The 20906-nt window shown below is 41.6% G+C and overlaps 1 protein-coding gene across 2 annotated transcripts in view; it reads right to left on the bottom strand.

Annotated features, from left to right (window-relative positions):
* Window positions 1-630: 630 nt before the first annotated feature.
* TSHZ2 (teashirt zinc finger homeobox 2) overlaps window positions 631-20906 on the bottom strand; it is a 434675-nt gene continuing 414399 nt past the window's right edge. For both annotated transcript variants that reach the window (XM_046679224.1, XM_046679227.1), the window contains exon 4: window positions 631-3124. Coding sequence is in view for 1 of the 2 variants with exons in the window: in XM_046679227.1 (XP_046535183.1) it covers window positions 3123-3124 (2 nt within the window). In the remaining variant the exon portion in view is untranslated. The remainder of the gene's footprint in view (window positions 3125-20906) is intronic.

The raw sequence follows: 20906 nt of genomic DNA, 5'->3' as shown, positions 1-20906 counted from the left end.
GCCTTGTGTCCCCTGTGCTTTGTAACATGCTGTATATTTGGTGAATTTGCTGAACTACAAAATGGGGCCAAAAACCTAGCACTTAAATATTTATATACAGTCTTTTCAATGGACATTTCAATTTGCAGCTGGTTGGTGGCCTTAGCTAGAAGGAGGGATAGAGAGGGAAAGGTGATCTCTCATCTTCACTGATACTAAGAGTTGGTGGCGGAATGGAGATACTTGAGTGTAATTTGCATGCTATTTGCATGTCATCTTCCTTTCCACATCTAAAGTTCCAGTTTATCAGAACTACGTTTATTCAGAGAGAGGAAAAGAATGGTATGAAAGCAGGTAAAAACATTTTCCTGAGTTCATGTTAGTTTTTCCATCCAGAAAGAAGTTTCTAGAAGCCTCACAGGGCTTACCAAATGAAGACAGGCCTGTTCTCTAGGAATACACTGAGAGCTGTGTGTATCTCACATTGCGAGCCCAGATCTTGTTTCCTAAGGAGAACATTGGCAGCTGTCCCTCAGCAGTGACATTTACGGTTACCAAGCGACAATTCATGAGTCTTACCAAATTTATCAATATTTTTGTCTCTTATCTCCCACTCCACCCCTGCAAAGAAATTGCGCTAACAAAACCATATAGATTATATATTGAAGCAGAGGGTTTATTTTTTCTTTCTTAGAAGGGAAACAATTTCCACAGAGTTGAGAATTGTGTCGTCTCCCCCCAGTTGAAGGAAGAGCTCAAGAATCTGCTTTTGGACGGTTGTGGCAGAATCTGAATTATGTAACTTTATCTAATAACCCTGGGTTGGAGCAGGCAATTTTTAACAGCTTCAAGAACCCCAACGCTAATGCATTGATTTTCTTTTAATAGAACTGCAGTGTCGAAGGACAGTGCTCGGTAGAGTCCACTCTTCAATCTTAACCCATCGGAAGATGGTCCCTTTCCAGTCGAGCTCCATTCATTTCTGGTTGAATAGGTTAAGCAAAGACAGACCTCGCTGTTCTCAATTCACTTTATGATCCTCCCATCATAAAAAATAATATCAGCACCTTGCTTTTCATGTCAGAACTACATTTGAGCCGCTATTCCCTATGCCCATGAGTAAATCCCATAAAAGCCGCCCCGTTGTACGGTTGCTATTTTTCCTTGTGGCTGATTGATTGATGGATGAGTGCTGACACTTCAATGAAGCTATTTCGACTGCCATCTCAATCCGATGATGTGAGGGGTATATTTTCTGTCCATGCCTCATTAGTTCAGAATGACATTCCTGGAACTTCATTTACTTTTTCCCTCCTTCCCCGAAGCGCCATATTTTTTCCCATCTAGGTTATGCAAGCCATAAAAAAAGCAATTTGCTATTATATGTGGCATAAGGGCAACACTTTCCCTAGGAGGTAAATAAGAAGTTTTTTTTTTTTTTTTTTTAAATCCCTATGTTGAATTTAGGGATCATGTCAAAATTTCCAAAACAATTCCAACAGGCAGCCTCCACGAGAAATGGTAAAAAGGATATATTTGGATATATCTGGTTTCATTTTGTTAGTGTTGAGATTTTTTTTTGTGATAACCTTGGTAATTAAAGCAACAACAGAAAATAGTTGGTTTGTTTCAGAATCATCTAGTTCCTAGTGTTGTGCCTAGAATAGTTTAAATTTTTCACCGATAGCTGAGTAGCAGTTTACGACACAATCCAGACTTATTTGTCCTTTGAGAATAAAGAAATTCATTGTTTAAATGCAATGATGGATTTATCTATTATAGGTTGCTTTCGGTTGTATGGAAAATGCTCATCTAGAGTAAACAGATCTGCCCCTGCAATTTCCAGACTGTGCGCTAGGCATGCAAGACTTTTAATATTAAAACATGCTCTGAGCTTTTCCAAGTTGACTTAGGACCTGATTTTAATCTGTGTAATACAGTATTCCCGTTAATAATAACGTATAATTAAGACATCCGTTAAAAATCCATAACGTTAATTTAATGGAGAAAATCTAATACAGTTCTATTGGAATTTTTACGTTAAATTAACTTTAACGGGCTTTTAATGGATGTCTTAATTAGATCTCATTATTAACGGGAATATTCCACAAATTAAAATTGGGCCCTCAAAGTTTTAATGAAAAAAGTTGCAGGAACACATTTAAAATGGACACCCTGTTTCATGCTTTCTGTTGCTTCGGAAGCTGAGCAGCGTGTTAGAGCTCATCAACAGCGGGTCCTGCACAAAGAGATTACCAGGAAAGGCTGCTGCTGAACTTTCCACGCTGAGGTGATCTCATCTTCTTGCTTTCTCTCAGATTCACCAATTTCCCCAATTCTCCCGATATGCGGGTCTCCTATGACAGTGATGCATGCTTAAAATTATTATTTTTAACCAATTAAGATAATGATGATAGTAGAGATGCCTACCACTGCATGGGAAAAAGTCTTTGGCAGCGACATGGTTAAGCCTAACTATTTGAACAACTTTCACAGAAGATGAACATTGTTCAGAGGTTTTCTTGGCTCAAACTCTGGTTTAACTTAATAATTCTTCCACTTTGTGGTGACTAATGGCTCCCCAGTGCAGGGGCAGGACTGGGCAATCCAGGTGCAACTGTAATTGTTGCACTGAACAGAAACATTTCCTTTAGACAAACGTTCCCAGAGGGGTTATAAATAGGAAATGGACATTACCATGAAAAGTATGCTCCCAAGCTTCTACATATAGTGCAGCCCACTTGGACATTAAACTAGGAAGACTTACACTTTCCCCACCCTTTCCTGTCAAGTGTTACAAACTGACAAAATAAGTACATCAATGTTCTCGGTCGTTATTTTTCTTCAGTGGCACTTTGTTTTCTCGTGACAGTGAAAAGGGGACCGTGGAGACAAGACAGCCCCATTGCAGTTTATCAATGAAAATCTAATATCGTCCGTAACCAGAGAAGTGGAAATCAATACTTCATTACCAAATTGTTAGTGAGGATGAAGAGAAATGGCGGGGGTGGTTTTTTTTTTTTTTTGGCAGTCTTCTCAGAGCAGGGTGTCAGGCGGAGTTCAATGTCAGAAGCGGGTGGTGCCACGAAGAAGGACTCAGTGTGAGGGGGATCCAGGCTGGAAAGTTGAAACTAAGGCATTTGTCCTGTAATGGGAATCAGAACAACAGAAAAAGATCCATTATTTTCTGAGGAATAGCTCAGGTGGTTATTTCCCCCACGTAGTCAAATTGCCCACCTATGATGTTTCGTTTGATGTTAATGTTTTGGGTAGAGTCATAGTTAAGTCTGGCTAAAGTATGAAATAACCAGTTGATGGGACATAGAGAGGGAGAGCCAGTTTGGGAAAAAAAACTTTAAAATATAATGTGCATAAGAGATATTTGTATGCTCATGTTCATAGCAGCATTATTCACAATAGCCAAAAGGTGGAAGCAACCCAAATGGCCACCAACAGATGAACGGATAAAGAAAACGTGGTTTATACGTAAAATGCAATATTACTAAGCCTTAAAAAGGAAGGAAATTCTGGCACATTCTACAACATGGGTGAACCTTGAGGATATCACGCTAAGTGAAAATAAGCCAGTCATAAAATGACAAATAGTGTATGCTGTCACTTATATGAGGCACCTAGTGTAGTCAAAACCATAGAAACATTGAACAGAACAGTGGCTGCCACGGGCTGGGGTGGTGATGGTGGGATATTGTTGTTTAATGAGCATAACGTTTCCGTTTTGCAAGGTGAAAAAGTTCTGCAGATGGATGGTGGTGCTGATTGCACAGCAATGTGAATGTACTTAATGCCACTGAACTGTACACTAAAAAATGGTTAAGATCGTACATTTTATGTTATGTTGTATTTTTTTTTTTAAAGATTTTATTTTTTCCTTTTTCTCCCCAAAGCCCCCCGGTACATAGTTGTATATTCTTCGTTGTGGGTCCTTCTAGTTGTGGCATGTGGGACGCTGCCTCAGCGTGGTTTGATGAGCAGTGCCATGTCCGCGCCCAGGATTCGAACCAAAGAAACACTGGGCCGCCTGCAGCGGAGCGCGCGAACTTAACCACTCTGCCACGGGGCCAGCCCCTGTTATGTTGTATTTTACCACAATTAAAAATAAAAAATATAATGTGTGATTTTTCCTCTATAAAGCATTTTGAAAAACAAAAAAAAATTAACCTATGGCCCACCACCCAGAGAGAGGTCCTGTTCACAATCTGCTGTATTTCCTTCTAGTGTTTTCTTTTACTATGCATTTTTGTTAGGATTATATAATTACAAGTGCCCACCAAATAATGTTCCTCACTGTTTTTTCTCACTTGGAAACATCATTGCAAATAGCTATATGAATTCTATCACCTACATTATCAGAGTTTACTAAACCATTCTGGTGATGTTGGACATTTAATTTGCTTCCAATATTATTCGATAACATATAACACCGTGATGAACATCTTTATGTGTAAAGGCTTTCAGCATGCTTGGAAATTTTCATAGGCTTAAATTCCGAAATGTGGAATTCTTGAGTCAAAAGATAGGAACATTTTTGTGGTGAGGAAGTGCTACTTAAAAGTGTGCTTTGCGGTGAATTTTTTTTCAGATATGTGCTATTTGGATTACTGTAGGAATGCATATAATTTCCATGAGCTCAATCTGGGTGGCATTCCTTGTTTACATCTTATTATTTAGTGGTATTGCCCATTTTAGTGAGAGAAAACACCTTGGACCTATATATAATTAATCTTTTGGAAAAGGAAAACTTCCACGTTTCTAGTAGAACAACGAAAACAAGTTGAAAATTGTATGACATTTTATGTGTGTGCAGAAATTATGTGCAAAATAATCACAGCAGACATCATAAATGATTCCTTGGTAAGGATTAGTATGATTGCAATCCTGGCAACCAGTTGTCATATACCCACCAGATGCCAGGGACTCTACACATGCTACTGCTAACCCTGGAAACAATCTCATTTTAAAAATAAGAGGAAAAGTCTCAAAGAGGTTAGTGACCTGTCCAAGGTCACATACCCAATAAAAAGCAGGGGAGGGCTTTAAATTTAGGCCTTCCTGTCAGAAGCTTCCATGCTCACTTTAGGCACCACCCTGTCTGGATTACAGATGGTGCCATCAGTGGAGGGAGCTATTTCCCTTGGACATTAGGTTTGCATTTCAGAGACAGAGGGTCCTTAGTAGCCATTCCTCTGACTTTGTTGGAACCCCTTGGCAGGTCTAGAAACTCGAAGGATGATAGTCTTGTGGTTGGAAGAAGAGAGATGGGTCAAAGAAAGAGAAAGAAAGTAGAGGTCAGAAATTGCAAGGTGTAAGGGAGAGGAGGAGGGAGAGAAGGAAAGACGGGAAGAGAAAAGAATGACAAAGCCTTTCTTCCCTAAAGAGTGAACATTGTGAGACAGGATGAAGTCCTGGGTGAGGGTGCCGTAGCACAGCTGGTCTCCTTGAGGCCCTCATTTTCTCCTCCCTGCCCGTGGTATTAAGTGATACCGGTTTTAGAGAACCTCGTTTCATTTATCACCTTCTTGAACCTGATCCAGATTTGATCAACACCCAGACTTCTCTGGCTGGGTTTCTCTCAGGACAAAGTTTGTTCTGGGAAGGGGAGCAAGGAGAAAGAAAATAATAATTTTATTGTATTGTAGTCCCCTTCTTGGAAATTTGCCATTCACATTAGCAAACTCAAGACCGTGAGAAGTCCTGAACTTAAAACCCCACCCAACCAAACGAGACATATCTTTCTTTAACCCAGTGCTTCCCAGATTTTTCATGGACTCTTTTCTTTCGTACAAAACACACAAATATATTCGAGTGTTGTTTTCTGGAAAACTCCTTCATGACAGACTCTTGTGCAAAAACAAAGGAAGTTGTTCAGTTCCTAAGATCTCAGGCCTGACTTCATTAGTGACTTTCTGTGATTCTTTGCTCAGCTTATTTGGCTTTTTTGGGCCTCAGCATGAAACGATCCTGCTTAGTGATAACTTGACATTTTCTTTTTTCCCCCAGTTTTATTGAGAAATAATTGACATACATCACTGTGTAGGTGTAAGGTGTACAGCATGATGGTTTGATTTACATATATCGTGAAATAATTACCACAATAGGTTCAGCTAACATCGTTTTCTCATATAGATACGATAAAAAAAAAAGAAAAAAAAAACAGAAAAGAGAAAAAAAATTCTCTCCTTGTGATGAAGACTCTGAGGGTGAGCTCTGTTAACAGCCCTCCTGTATATCATATAGCAGCGTTAGCTATAGTCATCATGTTGTACATTGCATGCCTAGCAGTTATTTGCCTTATAATTGGAAGTGTCTACCTTTTGACCATCTTCCTCCAGTTCCCCGTGCCCCAACCCCTGGCCTCGGGTGACTGCAAGTCTCATCTTATTTTCAATGAGTTTGAAGTTTCTTTTTAGATTCTATGTATAAATGGGGTCATACAGTATTTGTCTTTCTCTGTCTGACTTATTTCACTTAGCATAATGCCTTCAAGGGCCATCCATGTTGTTGCAAATGGTAGGAGTTCCTCATTTTTTGTGGCTGAATAATATTCCGTTGTATATATATATATATCACAACTTCTTTACCCAGTCCATCGATGGATGCTTAGGTTGTTTCCATGTCTTGGCTATTGTGAACAATGCTACGAACATAGAGGTGCAGATGTCTTTTTGAGTTAGTATTTCTGTTTCCTTTGAATACATTCCAACAAGTGGAATTACTGGATCATAGGGCAGTTTTATTTTTAATTTTCGGATGGTTCTCCATACTGTTTTCCATAGTGGTGGTACCAATTGACAATCCTGCCAACAGTGCACCAGGGTTCCCTTTTCTCCACATCCAAGCCAGCATTTGTTCTTTCTCGTCTTTTTGATAATAGCCATTCTAACAGGCGTGAGGTAATATCTCATTGTGGTTTTGATTTGCATTTCCCTAATGACTAGTGACGCTGAACACCTTGGCTTTTCATATATCTTCTCTGAAGAAATGTCTATTCAGGTCCTTTGCTCATTTCTAAATTGAGTTATTTGTTTTTTGCTATTGAGTTGTATAAGTTCATTATACATTTTGGATATCCAACCCTTAGCAAATATATGGTTTGCAAATATTTCTTCCCATTCCGTAGGTTGTCTTTTCACTTTGTTGATGGTTTCCTTTGCTGTGCAGAAGCTTTTTAGTTTGATAGAGTCCCACATGTTTATTTTCATTTTGTTGCTTGTGCTTTAGGTAACTTGACATTTCCTGAGTGTTTATTCTCTGCTCTCCATGCTAAGTCTCTGCCTCACCTCATGTCAGCTTCACAAAGCTGCAATGCAGGAGGTAATGTTGTCTACACTTTCCAGACTAGGAAATAGAAATCTAGAGAGGTGAAGCCATTTGGCCTGCGGCCATCTGGGAGAAAATGTATTCAGATTCAGGTTTTTCTGTTCTCTTAAACCACAGCTTCTTATATTGCCTGTGATGGTTTGGTAATGTCTTAAAGTGTTAAACACTATCATTATTGATAACTTAGAGGCGTTTGCTCAAGAGTGTCTGTACAGTTATTCAGTTAAATTCCAGATATAAGTGTCTGCTATGAAAACCTGGCTGCGCAGCTATTTCCATCTGAGAGATCTCTTCATATCCCACCATGAGTGATGGAAGTGGTGGATTCTTCTGGAAGGTCAGTGTTCCTATACTAGAAGAGAACGGTAAAGAGGAGACCCTGAATCTTGGGCCACTTTGGGACAATATACCCTTTATTATTATTCTTATCTTAAAAGAAGAAGAAAAACCTTATTTTTCTCTAGGTCTAAAGATGACACCCTGGCAGAAAGTTAAAACTAGATAATGAAGGTAAGGAGAGTGAGAACTGGTGACGTTATTTCTCACTGTTCAGAACAAATTGTGTAGAATGGATTCAGAAAAAAAGAAAGCAAATACTCTAGGTTGCCTCTCAAATGGTCGTTGAGGCCAAGTTTTGCTGCTGTGTGGGTGTTTTTTCCCAATATGTTAAGCTACTACTATAAAAATAAAACGGAAATAAATAAAAATTTTAATTACATATCTAAAAAGTCATTGGCGGTGTTCATTAAGTAGAGTTTGTGAGGGAGAGCCAGGCGAAAAGATGTAATTATTTTTGTATTAATTACAGAGCCACCAACAGATGCATAGAATTATATATACTTTAATTTGGCCGTGCTAGAATTTTTAATCCCTCTGGCAAATCATTTTGGTTGCTTCTTCCTCTTCTCCCTGTCCTTGCTCAGTCCTGCCTGCCCTCTTCTTTCTCTAGTCTGCACTGTTCTTCTCAGAGCTGCTCTGTTGTCCCCAGGGGGTGTGTGGTGATTGCTACAATGACGGGGACACCACTAACGTTTCACGGTTAGAGGCCAGGAATGCTAGGCACCTTGCAATGTGTTGGACAGTTTCTCACAAGGTGGTATTGTCCCTAATGCTGCTTCATTTTTGAAAATCTCTCTATAGGTTGGGGTTTCTCAACCTTGGCACTCTTGATATTTTTGGGCCAGATAATTCCTTGTTGTAGGGGCTGTCCTGTGCATTGTAGGATTTTTAGCAGCATCCCTAGCCTCCACCCACTGATGCCAGTAGCGACCCCTTGCTCTTGAGTTGTGACAGCCAAAAACGTCTCTAGATATTGCCAAATGTCCCATCGTAGGGTGGTGGGGCAAAATGATCGCCGGTTCAGAACCGCTGATGTAGTGGAAAACATTTTTATAATTATTTGAGCCTAGAACCTAACTGCCTATTTTACGTATAAACACAAAATCTTTTATGCACAGTTTCATACAGACTGCATTTTCCAGAAATAAAGCTATCTTGCCAACAAGGAGAAACTGTACTTTGTTTATCTGGAATTTTAATGGGAGTTATTTGCCATTTTGGAAAATCAACTCATCTTTGGCACCGCTGCTCATGGTGTTTGAGATGTCCATTCAACACCCCTGTGCTGATCTTCATTTATCACTGACGTGTTCAAGGTGAGTCTACACAATGGGGCACACGTCGGACCACCTCATTATGCCTTCGAGGACCTCGTTACCTGAGTGTGGTCCACAAACGGCAGGACTGGGGTCATCTGGGAGATTGTTGGAAATGCAAAATGCCGCGTCCATCCCAGCCTGCTGATTGAGAAGCTGGGTGTTAACAGGATGGCCAGGTAATTCCTATGCACATTTGAGTTTCAGAAGTCCTATTCTACTGAATTTTTGTGCCCAAAGGCTTGCCTTTTCTTTCCTATCGTACAGTCATGGCCTTAGATAATTTCTTTTTGAAATTATGTGTGTAGGCTGGTTATTTGGTCTATAAATTTTATTTCAGAATAGCAAAGGGGAAACTATAAAATGTTTGTGCGGAAACGTCCACACCGGATCTGCAAAGGGCGAGGACCCCTGCTCTACACCAGCCCTTCCTAGGCGTCAGGATCCAGTTCCGTAACATTAAATGTCATCTGTATGCTGGTGACTGTGAGTTCCAGATCTCTACATACAACTGGCTTCTTGACATCTCTATGTGACTACCTTGCAAGTACGTCAAAGGTAAGTTTTTGAAAGCGGGGCACTTGAATCCCCAAATCCCCCCACCGCCCCCAGCCTGTTTCCTCGCCTACGTTTCTATCCGTAGGAAATGGAAGCTCAAACTGCTCTATTACGAGTCATAAAATTCCTCGCCAAACTCTCTTTCCATCTCCACTCCTAATGCCCCAGTTCAGGCCCAGGCACATCTTCCCTGGCTGACTGTAGTCCCCTCTCACTGGGCTCCTTTACTGTACTCCGTGTCCTGCCAATCATTTTCCATATGGTCAACAAGGTGACCTTATGAAAAGTCAAGCTGGATTGAGACGGTCAATCCCCATTTCCTCCCAGCTTAGAATCCTCCAGTAACCTCTACTGCACTTAGAAAAAAATCCTGTTTTTCTAAAACATTCTGCCTGATCTGGCCTTGCCACCTCTCTGACATCGTCTGGGTCTCTCTGCCCCTTGCTGATGTGTTCCAAGAACACTGGCCTTCTGACGGTATCTGAAACATGCCTCAAGGCCATGCAGGGGCTGTTCCCTCTGCCTAGAATGCTCTTCCTTCTATTTGTTTTCCTAGCACCTTCTCATCCTTAAGTGTCACTTCCTCAGAGAAATCTTCTCTTACCCTTTGGACTTGACTTTTGTTCTTTTGTTAAAATCTTGGCCTTTTGCATCGTCTTTATGGGAGTCACTGCAGTTTATAAACATAATCCTGAAGATCATTTTTAGTTTAGTGTCTGCCTCGTTCCCTGGCTTGTAAACCCCAACAAGGTGAGGGCTGTGTGCATTTTGATCACAACAGTATCCTAAGCAGATAAACCAATGTCTGGCATATAGTAGGTACTTGATAAATATTTGCAGAGTGAATGAAGCCTAAAGACAACATGAAAAAAGAATTTTCGGGGCTGGCCCTGTGGCCGAGTGGTTAAATTCGCGTGCTTTGCTTCAGTGGCCCAGGGTTTCTCTGCTTTGGATCCCTGGCACGGACATGGCATCACTCATCAGGCCATGCTGAGGCAGCGTCCCACATTGCACAACCAGAGGCACTCACAACTAGGATATACAATTATGTAGGAGGGGTTTGGGGAGAAAAAGAAGAAAAAAAAAAGGAAGATTGGCAACAGATGTTAGCTTAGGTGCCAATCTTTAAAAAAACAACAACAGAATTTTCAGGTATTTAATACTAAGACAATACAAAAGAAAAAAAAAAGATTTGTCCAGAATCCTACTTCTCTAATTCTGCGAAGGAGACAATTAGAACATGTAAAGAAAAAAGAGAAGAGACTAGAAAAATTAGTCCAAGAAAACATAAATGGACACCAGGGAGTTTTGTCATCTGTTTGGTACTTTCAACTTCAAAGAATACTTTATTCTGCCATTTTGAAGTAATTTACATTTTCAAAGCATATATATATGCTTTTCTGAAATATATTGGATAAATATTAGTGGTCCCAAATATAAAGAGATTGAGGCCCAGGGAGTTTAAATAATTTGTTCCCGTGGCAATTAAGTGATGGAGTCGGGACACCTGACTCCTGATTTAGAACTTCTTAAAAAAAAAAAGTGAAATATAAATAACTAAATATAGAAAATGTATTAGTGAAAAAAGAGTGTGACAAGGAAGCAAAGCGGATATGGAGACCTGTGATTTTTAACCGTGTAATCCTGGGAGAAACGTGCAGTTAATATTTTTTCCAATTGATTTTACAATTTGAAAATCCAAATTGGCCTACCTGCATTACTGAATTTCCTCGTTAGTGCTTCGCTTAATTTTTCCTGGGAGAAACCTCATTGTGCAGAAACCCTTAAACTTTGGGTGGCCAATTTCAATCCTTAGAATGAATAAAACAATTGCTTAAATGTATTGAATACTGTTTATAGACCAGACACAGCTTCATGTGAGGAGGCGGATGATATTTTAAAATATCACCCGATGTATTTTTGCCTTTTCTTAACTCCTTTCTTCTGTGTAGTTTTTCCATCATTGAAAACAGAGACTGAGACTAATTTCTCTTGGAAAGGGAGGTCACAAAATAAACCAGATAGAACCAAGCGGCTGCGTTTCCGAGTGGTGAGAAACGCTTTTCATTCTAATATCAAACCTCACAAAGGTTGAGTCAATAAAAAAATGTCTAAGTTATACGTCAGTAACATCCGGGCAGTGACTGTTAATTTTAGACCCACCTGTGATGCACTATTTCCATTAATCATCTCAACAGTCCGACAGAGTATCCGATATCACAGAGAAAAAAGCTGAAGTTTAGATAAAGTGACTTACCCAAGGTGACATGACTATAAATGGAACCGAATATGCCAATATTCAGTTAGAATGTATATTTTCTGGATTTTAGAGCCTTGACTCTTAATCACTAAACTAATTATTCCTGACACTGAATCTGTACTGCTGAGACCACAAATTCCTTGTCCAAGGAATGCTTGATCCCCTGGAAGAATAGGAGGCAGTACTATTATTGATCTTGATGGTCTTCTCCTCAGAACATCTGAGTACAGATGGCATGTAGGTCATAATCAACACACTGGGAAAATCTCAACTTTTGAATTTCCTCTTTTAAAGTGTGATGTGTGATGCATCAACCATGTGTCTCAAATGCATGATACAGGTTTCCTGACACAAGCCAGACAGTCAACTGCCTATGGCTCTAAAGCTGTAGGGCTTTTCTTATCAGTGCCAGAGCGAACATCTTCTAAAGTGACTTCCGCCCTATGTCACCAACTTCCGGTATCCAACAGGGTGGATGAATTGGAAATAATTAAAAAAATAAGTTCCTTTTTTGTCGACTTAATGGGAAACCCTTGAAATGGTTTAGACTCTCTTCACCATTGTGTGCAAAATGGCTGTTGAATGAAACTGGCAGAAACAGGGTGACATCTTGGAGAAAAACAACAACAAAAATGTCAGGCACGAAGACGCGGGGCCCCCTGAGACTGGTGCAAATGCTGTCACTAGGTGTCATTTGTATCCTTACTTGTGTGTCAGCTTAGAAGATTTCAATGGCAGCAGAAAATCTTTTCCTTAAAGCACATTCTTCAACTTCAGGCTACCCAAGTAGTTAAGAAACAGAAATGAAAGAACTGGCATGAGTGTTTGCCCTGTGAAAATCTCTTGACAACTCACGATGTGATTATGGAGTCTTCACTGCTGCACAGTTATCCCTAATTATAATCAAAGGTACGTCAATCTAAATAAAAATGATAAGGCAGGGAGAGGGGGGCATTCTCCACCCCCCCCCCCACTAGCTTTCTAACATGAATCTCTTCACAGTAGGATGCTTTGACAAAGCTTGGAGTGAATAATTATCAAAAAGAGATGGAGCCCAGTGTTAAGTCAAACATATTTTTGCAGTTGGGAATGCTTTTCATTTTTTTATAGAAAGGAATGGTTTCAATTTTAAATATTTGGTTTTACTATGGGAAACTCCTATTGTCTTTATTGTCAATACAACAAAAATGATGGAAGAAGCTTCTGCCAGACATTACGTATTAGGAAAGGCTTTGCTGACTCTTGAATCCTGGGATACATTTTCCTATGGAAAAGGTCAAACTTGGGATGGATCATGTTTCCATTTTTGCTTTCACTACTAGGAAGCTCAGAGGCAAATTGGAGGCCCAACTTCAGCAACTGTCTAACTTCTTAAGGCCATAGTCTGTACCCATTAACTTTTCTTCGTGTTCTCTCTCCATTTTCCTTTGGCATATTTGTTAATAGTTCGGCTCTGTCATTTACTAGCTGTGTGACATTGGGGGAAATGACCCACTGCTTCTGAACCTGACTTTCCACATCTGCAAAACCAAGGTAATGATAGTACCTCCCACAAATGGCACGTGGCACATGATAATTGCTCAATAAAATGTAGATTTTTAAAATGATTTTCTTTTCTTTTATGATTTTATTGCATTGCATACAATAGAATACCTTAAAATTGCTGTAGAATAAATTAAAAAATAAATACATAAAATTCTGCTTATGTGTTAGAAATAAGTAATTATTGGGTCTTGGAAAATTGATTATTCTTTCCTTCTGGAAATTTAAAGAACCAAGCAGAAGAGAGGCTCTTTAGTTCATGCATTAAACAAACGTTGAAAAGAAATCAGTTGTCAATTCAGATGTGAAGCTAAGAAAAGTTTTCCCCTTTTATAAAAAAAAAGGATAAAATAGCGTTTCAAAACATTTGATGTGGATATTAAGAAGAAGAAAGTAGAAAGCAGACATAATATCTACCATTTTTATTAAGTGCTCATTATAAGTTCTGTGCTTTACAATAACACCTGGCAGTATATTTCATTGTCCCTATTTATTGATGAGAAAGCAGGCTGGGATTGCTTAAGAAATGTAATCAAGGTCAGATAGCAAGCACAGTGGTAGAGCCAGCATTTGGATTTAGGTCTGTCTGACTTCAAAGCCTCTTCTGTAGCCAGTATTTATTGCTGTCAATGGAACTAACTAGAATCTTCTAAAGGCACATTGCTCAGTAAAGCTATACAGTATAATGAAAAATGATAAGGACTAAAAAACTGTCCGGCTGTTGTCGTCCTTTCAAGAGATAAATTAAAAGGATGGCAAAGATCAGGACAACATCCTGACAATGGAAAAGGAAAATGTCCCTGGTGGTTTCAATGTTAATTATAATTTCATGTTCGGCAATTATGTATTTAACATTTGACAGTTCTCATATATGGTCGCTTTTGGTGCGTGGCCATAGACGAGAGAAAGGAAGCAATTTCCCTGTACCCATTTTTATTGAGCCACATTCATATACTCCAAAAGGGCACTTAAATTGTTTGAAAGGGGTCTAGATGCTGGCAACCACCACCATAAACAACCCGGACAGTTTAAAGTCCAAACCGCCAGCGACATGATTCACAATGGAACCCATCTTCTCTAAGTGGAGTGCCGAGCCAAATGTTATTTATTACAACTAACTTACAACCAAACAAGATTCACTGCGTGGACACAGCGAGGGGACTTTACTGCGGCCTAAATGTGAGTTGTTGGCGTTTGGGAAGAACAGCATGCCCTCCAAGTATGGAAAATGAACGGGCAGAGTTTTTTTTTACCACTGTGATTCTGTGTCTAAGCCCATGCCGGCACTGTTGGTGGTGTGTCTACACTGGAAAAGTGGGTTAATGGGTGGAACACATGTTTAGACAATTCAGGCAAACCCTCCCACTTTCCAAGAAGAGTCTCCTTTCATTTTAAAGATAGGTTTAATTCATTGCGTGCCTACTCTTCGCCTGACGCGTGACTGCTGTTGTTTTCTTCAATTCTTATAATAATCCCCAAAAGCAGCTCTATGAACCCATTTTTTAGAGGTCGGGAAACTGAGGGGCAGAGGCTTAAGTAAGGAGACCAAGATCACAGGCTTGGGATGAGGTAGACCTGGGATTTGAACTCAGATTGCCCTGTCACCAAAGTGCCATACTGCTTCATGATAATAACCCTTACCCTTTACCAACTTGATTGCTACCAATAATTACCAATCCTCACAAAGGACTGGCAAAATATGAGTTGTTTCCTCTTTACAAATGAGGAACCAGAGGCCCAGGAGGGTAAATTGGTCCCTCCGCCCACACAGCTGTTTCCTAGTGAAGCTGCAATGAAATCAAGATTTGCCTGCATCTCAAACCTAGTCTCATCGGGCGCTTCTACTGTTTCCCAAAGCACGTTATGGAGAGCCCAGGCCCCGTGAGATGCTCTAACAAAAACATGATGGTCTTTTATTCATTTATTTATGTTTTAAACAAAACCTCCTCAAAAATGTCAAGCTTCTTCCCACCTCACAGCCTTTGCATCTGCTCTACCCCTCGCCCGGAGGGCCCCTCCCACGACTCTGGATTACTCTCACTCCCCGCTCATCCACCGGCTTAAACAGTACGTCCTCAGAAAGACCTTTCCTTATCCTAGATTTCTTCTCTCTCACCCCCACTTGTCATGAATAATATATTGGTTTGTGTGAATACTGGTTTCTTCTTGTCTCTCCCACTAGCCTGCACGAGGGCAGAGGTGGCACCTGCCTTGTTCAAGTCCCCAGAGTGCCAGCCCAGGGCCTGGGCCACGGGGGTCACTTAGGGAAGAAACACGAGCTGCTCTTTGTCCTTTGTCCTGGCTCTTCCTTTGTAGTGTCAGGGATCCTTCCTGCCCCCAACATTTTGCGGATGGTGACCCAGAGGTCCAGACTTCGCATGCATTGGGTGATGATGAAAATAGTAACAAGAAACACTTGTTATTTATCAACCCAGAATGTTCTTGACCCAGAGCCTAAGTGTTTCACCAATCATATCTGATTTAGTCCTCAAGACAGACAAGGAAAGAAACTGAGGCTCAGAGATTTAAGCACGTTGCCCAAGTTCACAGCTAATAAGTGTCACAGAGTTATTTGATCGCGCCTGGTGCCTCTGGGCAGGTTGTCCATGCTGGGCCCACTCCACATGGGAGTCACCTGGGAGCCTGAAAACAACCATGCCTGGGCCCACTCCCAGAGATTCTGCCTTAATCGGTCCGGGCTACGGCCTGGGCACTGGGTTTTTAAAAGTTCCCCAGGGGATTGTAATGTGCTGCCAAGATTGAGAGCTACTGCTGGAATGTACAATTGATTGATTGATCACTGCCATTTAATCAACTAACCCTTCGTGCAGAGACTCCATAGAATACGGCTTGTACAATTCCACTACAGCATTCCTTGCTTTCTTCTCTCTCTGTCTCTCTCTCCCCCTCCCTCGCTCTTTCCCTTCCCCACTCCAAAATCTGCCTTTTTATGTAGATGAAATTCCCTCACAACACACACAAATGTTTTAAAAAAAATGCAATGCGCCACTGTTTAAAAAGACAGCGACCCTTATTCCCAAGTCCCAGCCAAAATGGTCTAGTTCCTTCTCAAATAAGAGTGAGCAACCATATCTCCAAACAAACGAAGGTCGTAGGAGATCTTCCAGTCCTGGGGGTTGTTTATTTGTTTGCTTTTTGGTCATAACAACAATTGCTACTATCAGATAATGAGGATTCACCTGGTACCCGTGCTGCATGAGGCTGGAGGGGACAGAGAGGTCCCCGCAACAAAACTGAGGTGGGTGTTATCAGCAGTGCCGTTCTACAAAGGGCCACCTGGCTCACGGGAGTGTGAAGTGATGGGCACCAGGGCCAGAACCCCTCGCCCACCTCCACCTGCACCTTTACCATTAGACCACACTGCCAGGAGGCCCTTCAGACCACCCTGTGATCCCGGCTGTGCACTGAAAAAACACTAAACCGGGCTTTCTTTCTCAAAGGAATTCAAGGCTTTCTTCCACCCTGAAATCAGCTGTTCAGAAGCAGTGATGTGTATTTTAAATGTCTCTCTTATAAAATTTCCTAGAAAACTTTCAGTCTTTCCAAGCAGAGCTATCAGTGAGGCAGTAGGTGGACCGCTCATCTTTTGCGTAAAGGAAGTTAAAGGAAAGCTTGTAGGGAGGGTTCCCATAGCCACAAGCCTCTTCCTCTGAGGCCAGGGGCAGGGGCAGGACGGTGGTCAAGAGACGCAGCCACCGGGGCTGGCCCTGTGGCTGAGTGGTTAAGTTCATGCGCTCCACTTCCGGGGCCCAGGGTTTCACCGGTTCCAATCCTACATGTGGACCTGGCACCGTTCATCAAGCCATGCTGAGGCGGTGTCCCACATAGCAGAGCCAGAAGGACCTACAACTGGAATATGCAACTATGTACTGGGGGGCTTTAGGGAGAAAGAAAGAAAGGGCGGGGAGAGGAAGACTGGTAACAGATGTTGGCTCAGGTGCCAATCGGTAAAAAAAAACAAAAAAAAGAGAAGCAACTACTGATATTAAAGTAATAATGACGAAAGCTTTACTGACAGACAACATGGAAGCCAGTGTTATGGACTGAATTGTGTCTTCCCCAGATTCATGTGTTGATGATCTAAGCCCCCCCAGTACCTCAGGACCTGACTGGATTTGGGGATCGAGCCTTTAAAGAGGTGGTTAGGTGAAGACGAGGCTCTTAGGGTGGGCCCCAGTCCAATCTGACTGCCGTCCTTATAAGAAGAGGAGATGAGGACATGGACACCAGGTCGTGTGCACACAGAGGAAAGACCGCGTGAAGAGGCAGCAAGAGGGTGGCCATCTGTCAGCAGAGGGGAGAGGCCTTGGAGGAAACCAACCCCGCCTGCGCCCTGATCTTGGACTTCTAGCCTCCAGAACCGGGAGAAAATAAATTTCTGTTCTGTAAGCTGCCCAGTCTGTGGTCTTTGGTTACAGCAGCCTGCGCTGACTCATACAGCCCGGGGAGGAAGGACAAGTGTTCAAAGCCGGAAACTGATGCACTGGCCAGCAGGCAGCCTGTTCTTCCATGTTCTGGAAAGTGTATTCTAGCCGGTTCTCTCTGTCAGCCCTCCTGCCTGTGGGGTGAGCTGGGAAGGGAATAAGGCCATTTGAAAAAATAAATTGAGGCCCAGATTTCCACAAAACCATAAGGCAATTGGGTGGCCATGCTGGCACCACAGCTGTCTTTCAGAATTTTATTTTGAGTAGAGTTGCAAATATTTTTGGGAAAGGAAACCCTCTGGATGCCTCAAAAGGCATTTCTTAGAAATTGTTGACTCCTTAATTCTTTAGCTCATGCCTGCAGGGTAAGAGGAGCTTGCCAGGAACCTGGAGCAACTAGGGAGCAGTTGTCTCAGATATTAGACCAGCACAGGGACTCCCGGAAAGCTTCTTAAGAGGGAAGAGACTGTGGAAATTTCCAGAAGGGGCAACCAGAGGTTCTGCCTCAAAGTCTTTTGGGGACTTCCTACCCTCATCTCAAGCACAGTAGCTCCATTTCATCTGTTTTGTATACAGGGTTCCATATAAGATTGTATTTGAAAAACATATTCAATTGCTGCCAAAATTATTATTATAAATTTATATAATAATAATGACGATAATGATGATAATCATAAAGTCTGTTGCCCATTGGACCAGGTCAGGTAGCAAAACTTTGTATATTTTTCGGCTCTTGCCATACCAGTGAACACTTAACAAATTCAAGAAGTATTAGGGAAGCATTTGCTTGGTGCCAGACACTGGGTGCTGTTTCAAGAAGGGGACACAGCAGGGAACACAACAGACAGATCCTCTGCCTCAGGGAGTTTGCACTGCAGAGGGAGAGAAGACGTGCAAATGCGAGACGAGGGCAGGTGAGGTAAGTCTGTGAAGATCCAGTAGAGTGATGGAAAAGTGAGTGGCTGTTGGGGTGAATATCAAAGTGGCTACTTTGAGAAGGGGCTGGGAAGACCTCTCTAGGAGGTGGCATTTGAGTGAAGACCTGAAAGATGAGAAAGGGCCAGCCATGGGGACACCTGGAAGAGTAAATATCTAGGTGGAGTATCCTCAGGTGCAAATCCCTACGCGTGGCAAAGGGCTTGGGCCATCGAACGGAAGATGACAAAGCCAGAACAGACAGAGGCTCAGCCCAGACTGGGCCAAACCAACCCACCAACAATCCAGAGTAAAACCGGAGCCGCATCCAGCATCCCACAGCCTCCGGTCGAGTCTCGCCTGTTGCTTGTTTTCATATGGCCTATGAGCTAAGAATAAGTTTTACATTTTTAAAGGACTGAAAAGCATCAAAGGAAGAATACCTCATGACATATCAAACTTATATGAAATTCCAATTTCAGTGTCCATTGATAAAGTTTCACTGGCACATGGACATGCACATTTGTTCATGAATTATTTCTGGCCGCCTTCGTGCGACAACGGCAGAGCTGAGTGGCTGTGACAGAGATTGTACAGCCTGAAAAGTCTGGAACATTTACTATCCAGCTCTCTACAGAAAAAATTTCCCATCCTCTGCTTTCTTTGGAAATAGCTCTTTTTGAATACCCGTGGGAGTGACTTTTCTCCACTTAGCAGTGGGTCCCTTTTCCTCAAAAGGTCTCCAGACAGAGACGTCCATGAAATGTTGGCTCCTTGAATGAAACATTCCAGGAAGCTCTACCTTATTCTTAACTGACTGCCGATATTTACTCCTTAATTGAATCCATATGTGTTACGATTCTCCTGTGCCGGCACTGGGCTGGGTGCTGGATGTCCAACCTGGAACCAGATGGTTTTATCCTTGCCTTCTTGCAGCTTACATTCTAGTTCAACAGGCAGGCTTTTCTTCTGCTCCTCTTAGCTGCCTCTGCACCCTGGCGTGGTAGGATGTTTGACCGACAGCTTCAAAGCCGAGCCAATCAGATGCATGCCATATTCACATCAGTGCCCTCTTAGTTAGATGTTTCAATCAATAATTACGAGAAAATAAAGTGAGGCAGGCTTGAGGATAAAGTGAGAGGAGAGGCTATACACACATAAGGTCATTTCCACACTATGAGGAAAGCCGGGCAGGAAACCTTCACCTGACGTCCATGCGTGCTATTCAGGCGATCCATGAACTTGCATGGGAAAGAAAATGACATCTTCAATTTCACGAAACTCTAACTGAAATTTAGTATTTCCTTCACTTATGAAAACAGACACCAAATCACAATAGTAGTAGCAGCATCGTGATTTTTATCACCGTTTTCACCAAAATGTCACAGATATTTTCGTCACATTACAGTTGTTGCAAATATCTTGAATATCACGTACACGCGTTACTTTGAAATTATAGTGGTTATTGGCCTTGGTGCTGGTCATGCTATTTAATGTGTATAAAGAAATTCATTTTTTACTATATCACAAACTGGTTTCTTTAATATTTGATAACTAACATATTTCCATGATTTTCTAGCCCTATGAATTCTATTTTATGTATTTAAAAGCATTAGTTTTGAGAAGGGCTCCATGTGCTTCACTACATGGCCAAAGAGGTCCACAGCCTGAAACGACCAAGAACTTTTGTGGCCTAAGGAAACCAAGGGCTCTTCAAGCAATTCTTAACCTTCCATGAGCATCACAGGAGGGTTGGTGATCCCTGGAATTTTGAGCAGCAATTGTTACTCATGTTGTTCAAGTTTATGGCAAAGACGAGAGATGACACCATAAGCAAAATTTTGCATTTCTGTGTTTGTGTGTGTATGCATTTGTAAACAAACACTTGTATATTTAATTTTTCTGGAGAGAGGATCTGTAGCTCTCATCAGATTCTCCAAAAAGTTCTTGATCCAAATACGACTTCAGGACCACCATTCTAGAAGGAGGAATCCTAGGATGGGACTCCTTCTGAACCAGGCTGTGATGTGGGAATAGTCCCAAATGTACAATGTGGCTACTTTCTGGAGAGTCCCATTTCTCCGAGCACTCCTCTCTAACACTGGTCTATTTTCACCCAAATCCAAAGTTGCAAGTCTATCCAACCAAGAAAATGTCCTACAAGGGGCTAAATAAGTGGCCACAAAAGTGTTTGTGTGAAGGATTCCCTCAATA

This window comes from Equus quagga, chromosome 12 (genome assembly GCF_021613505.1).
Source record: "Equus quagga isolate Etosha38 chromosome 12, UCLA_HA_Equagga_1.0, whole genome shotgun sequence".
NCBI lineage: Eukaryota > Metazoa > Chordata > Mammalia > Perissodactyla > Equidae > Equus > Equus quagga.
This window is presented reverse-complemented; position numbering and strand designations above follow the sequence as displayed.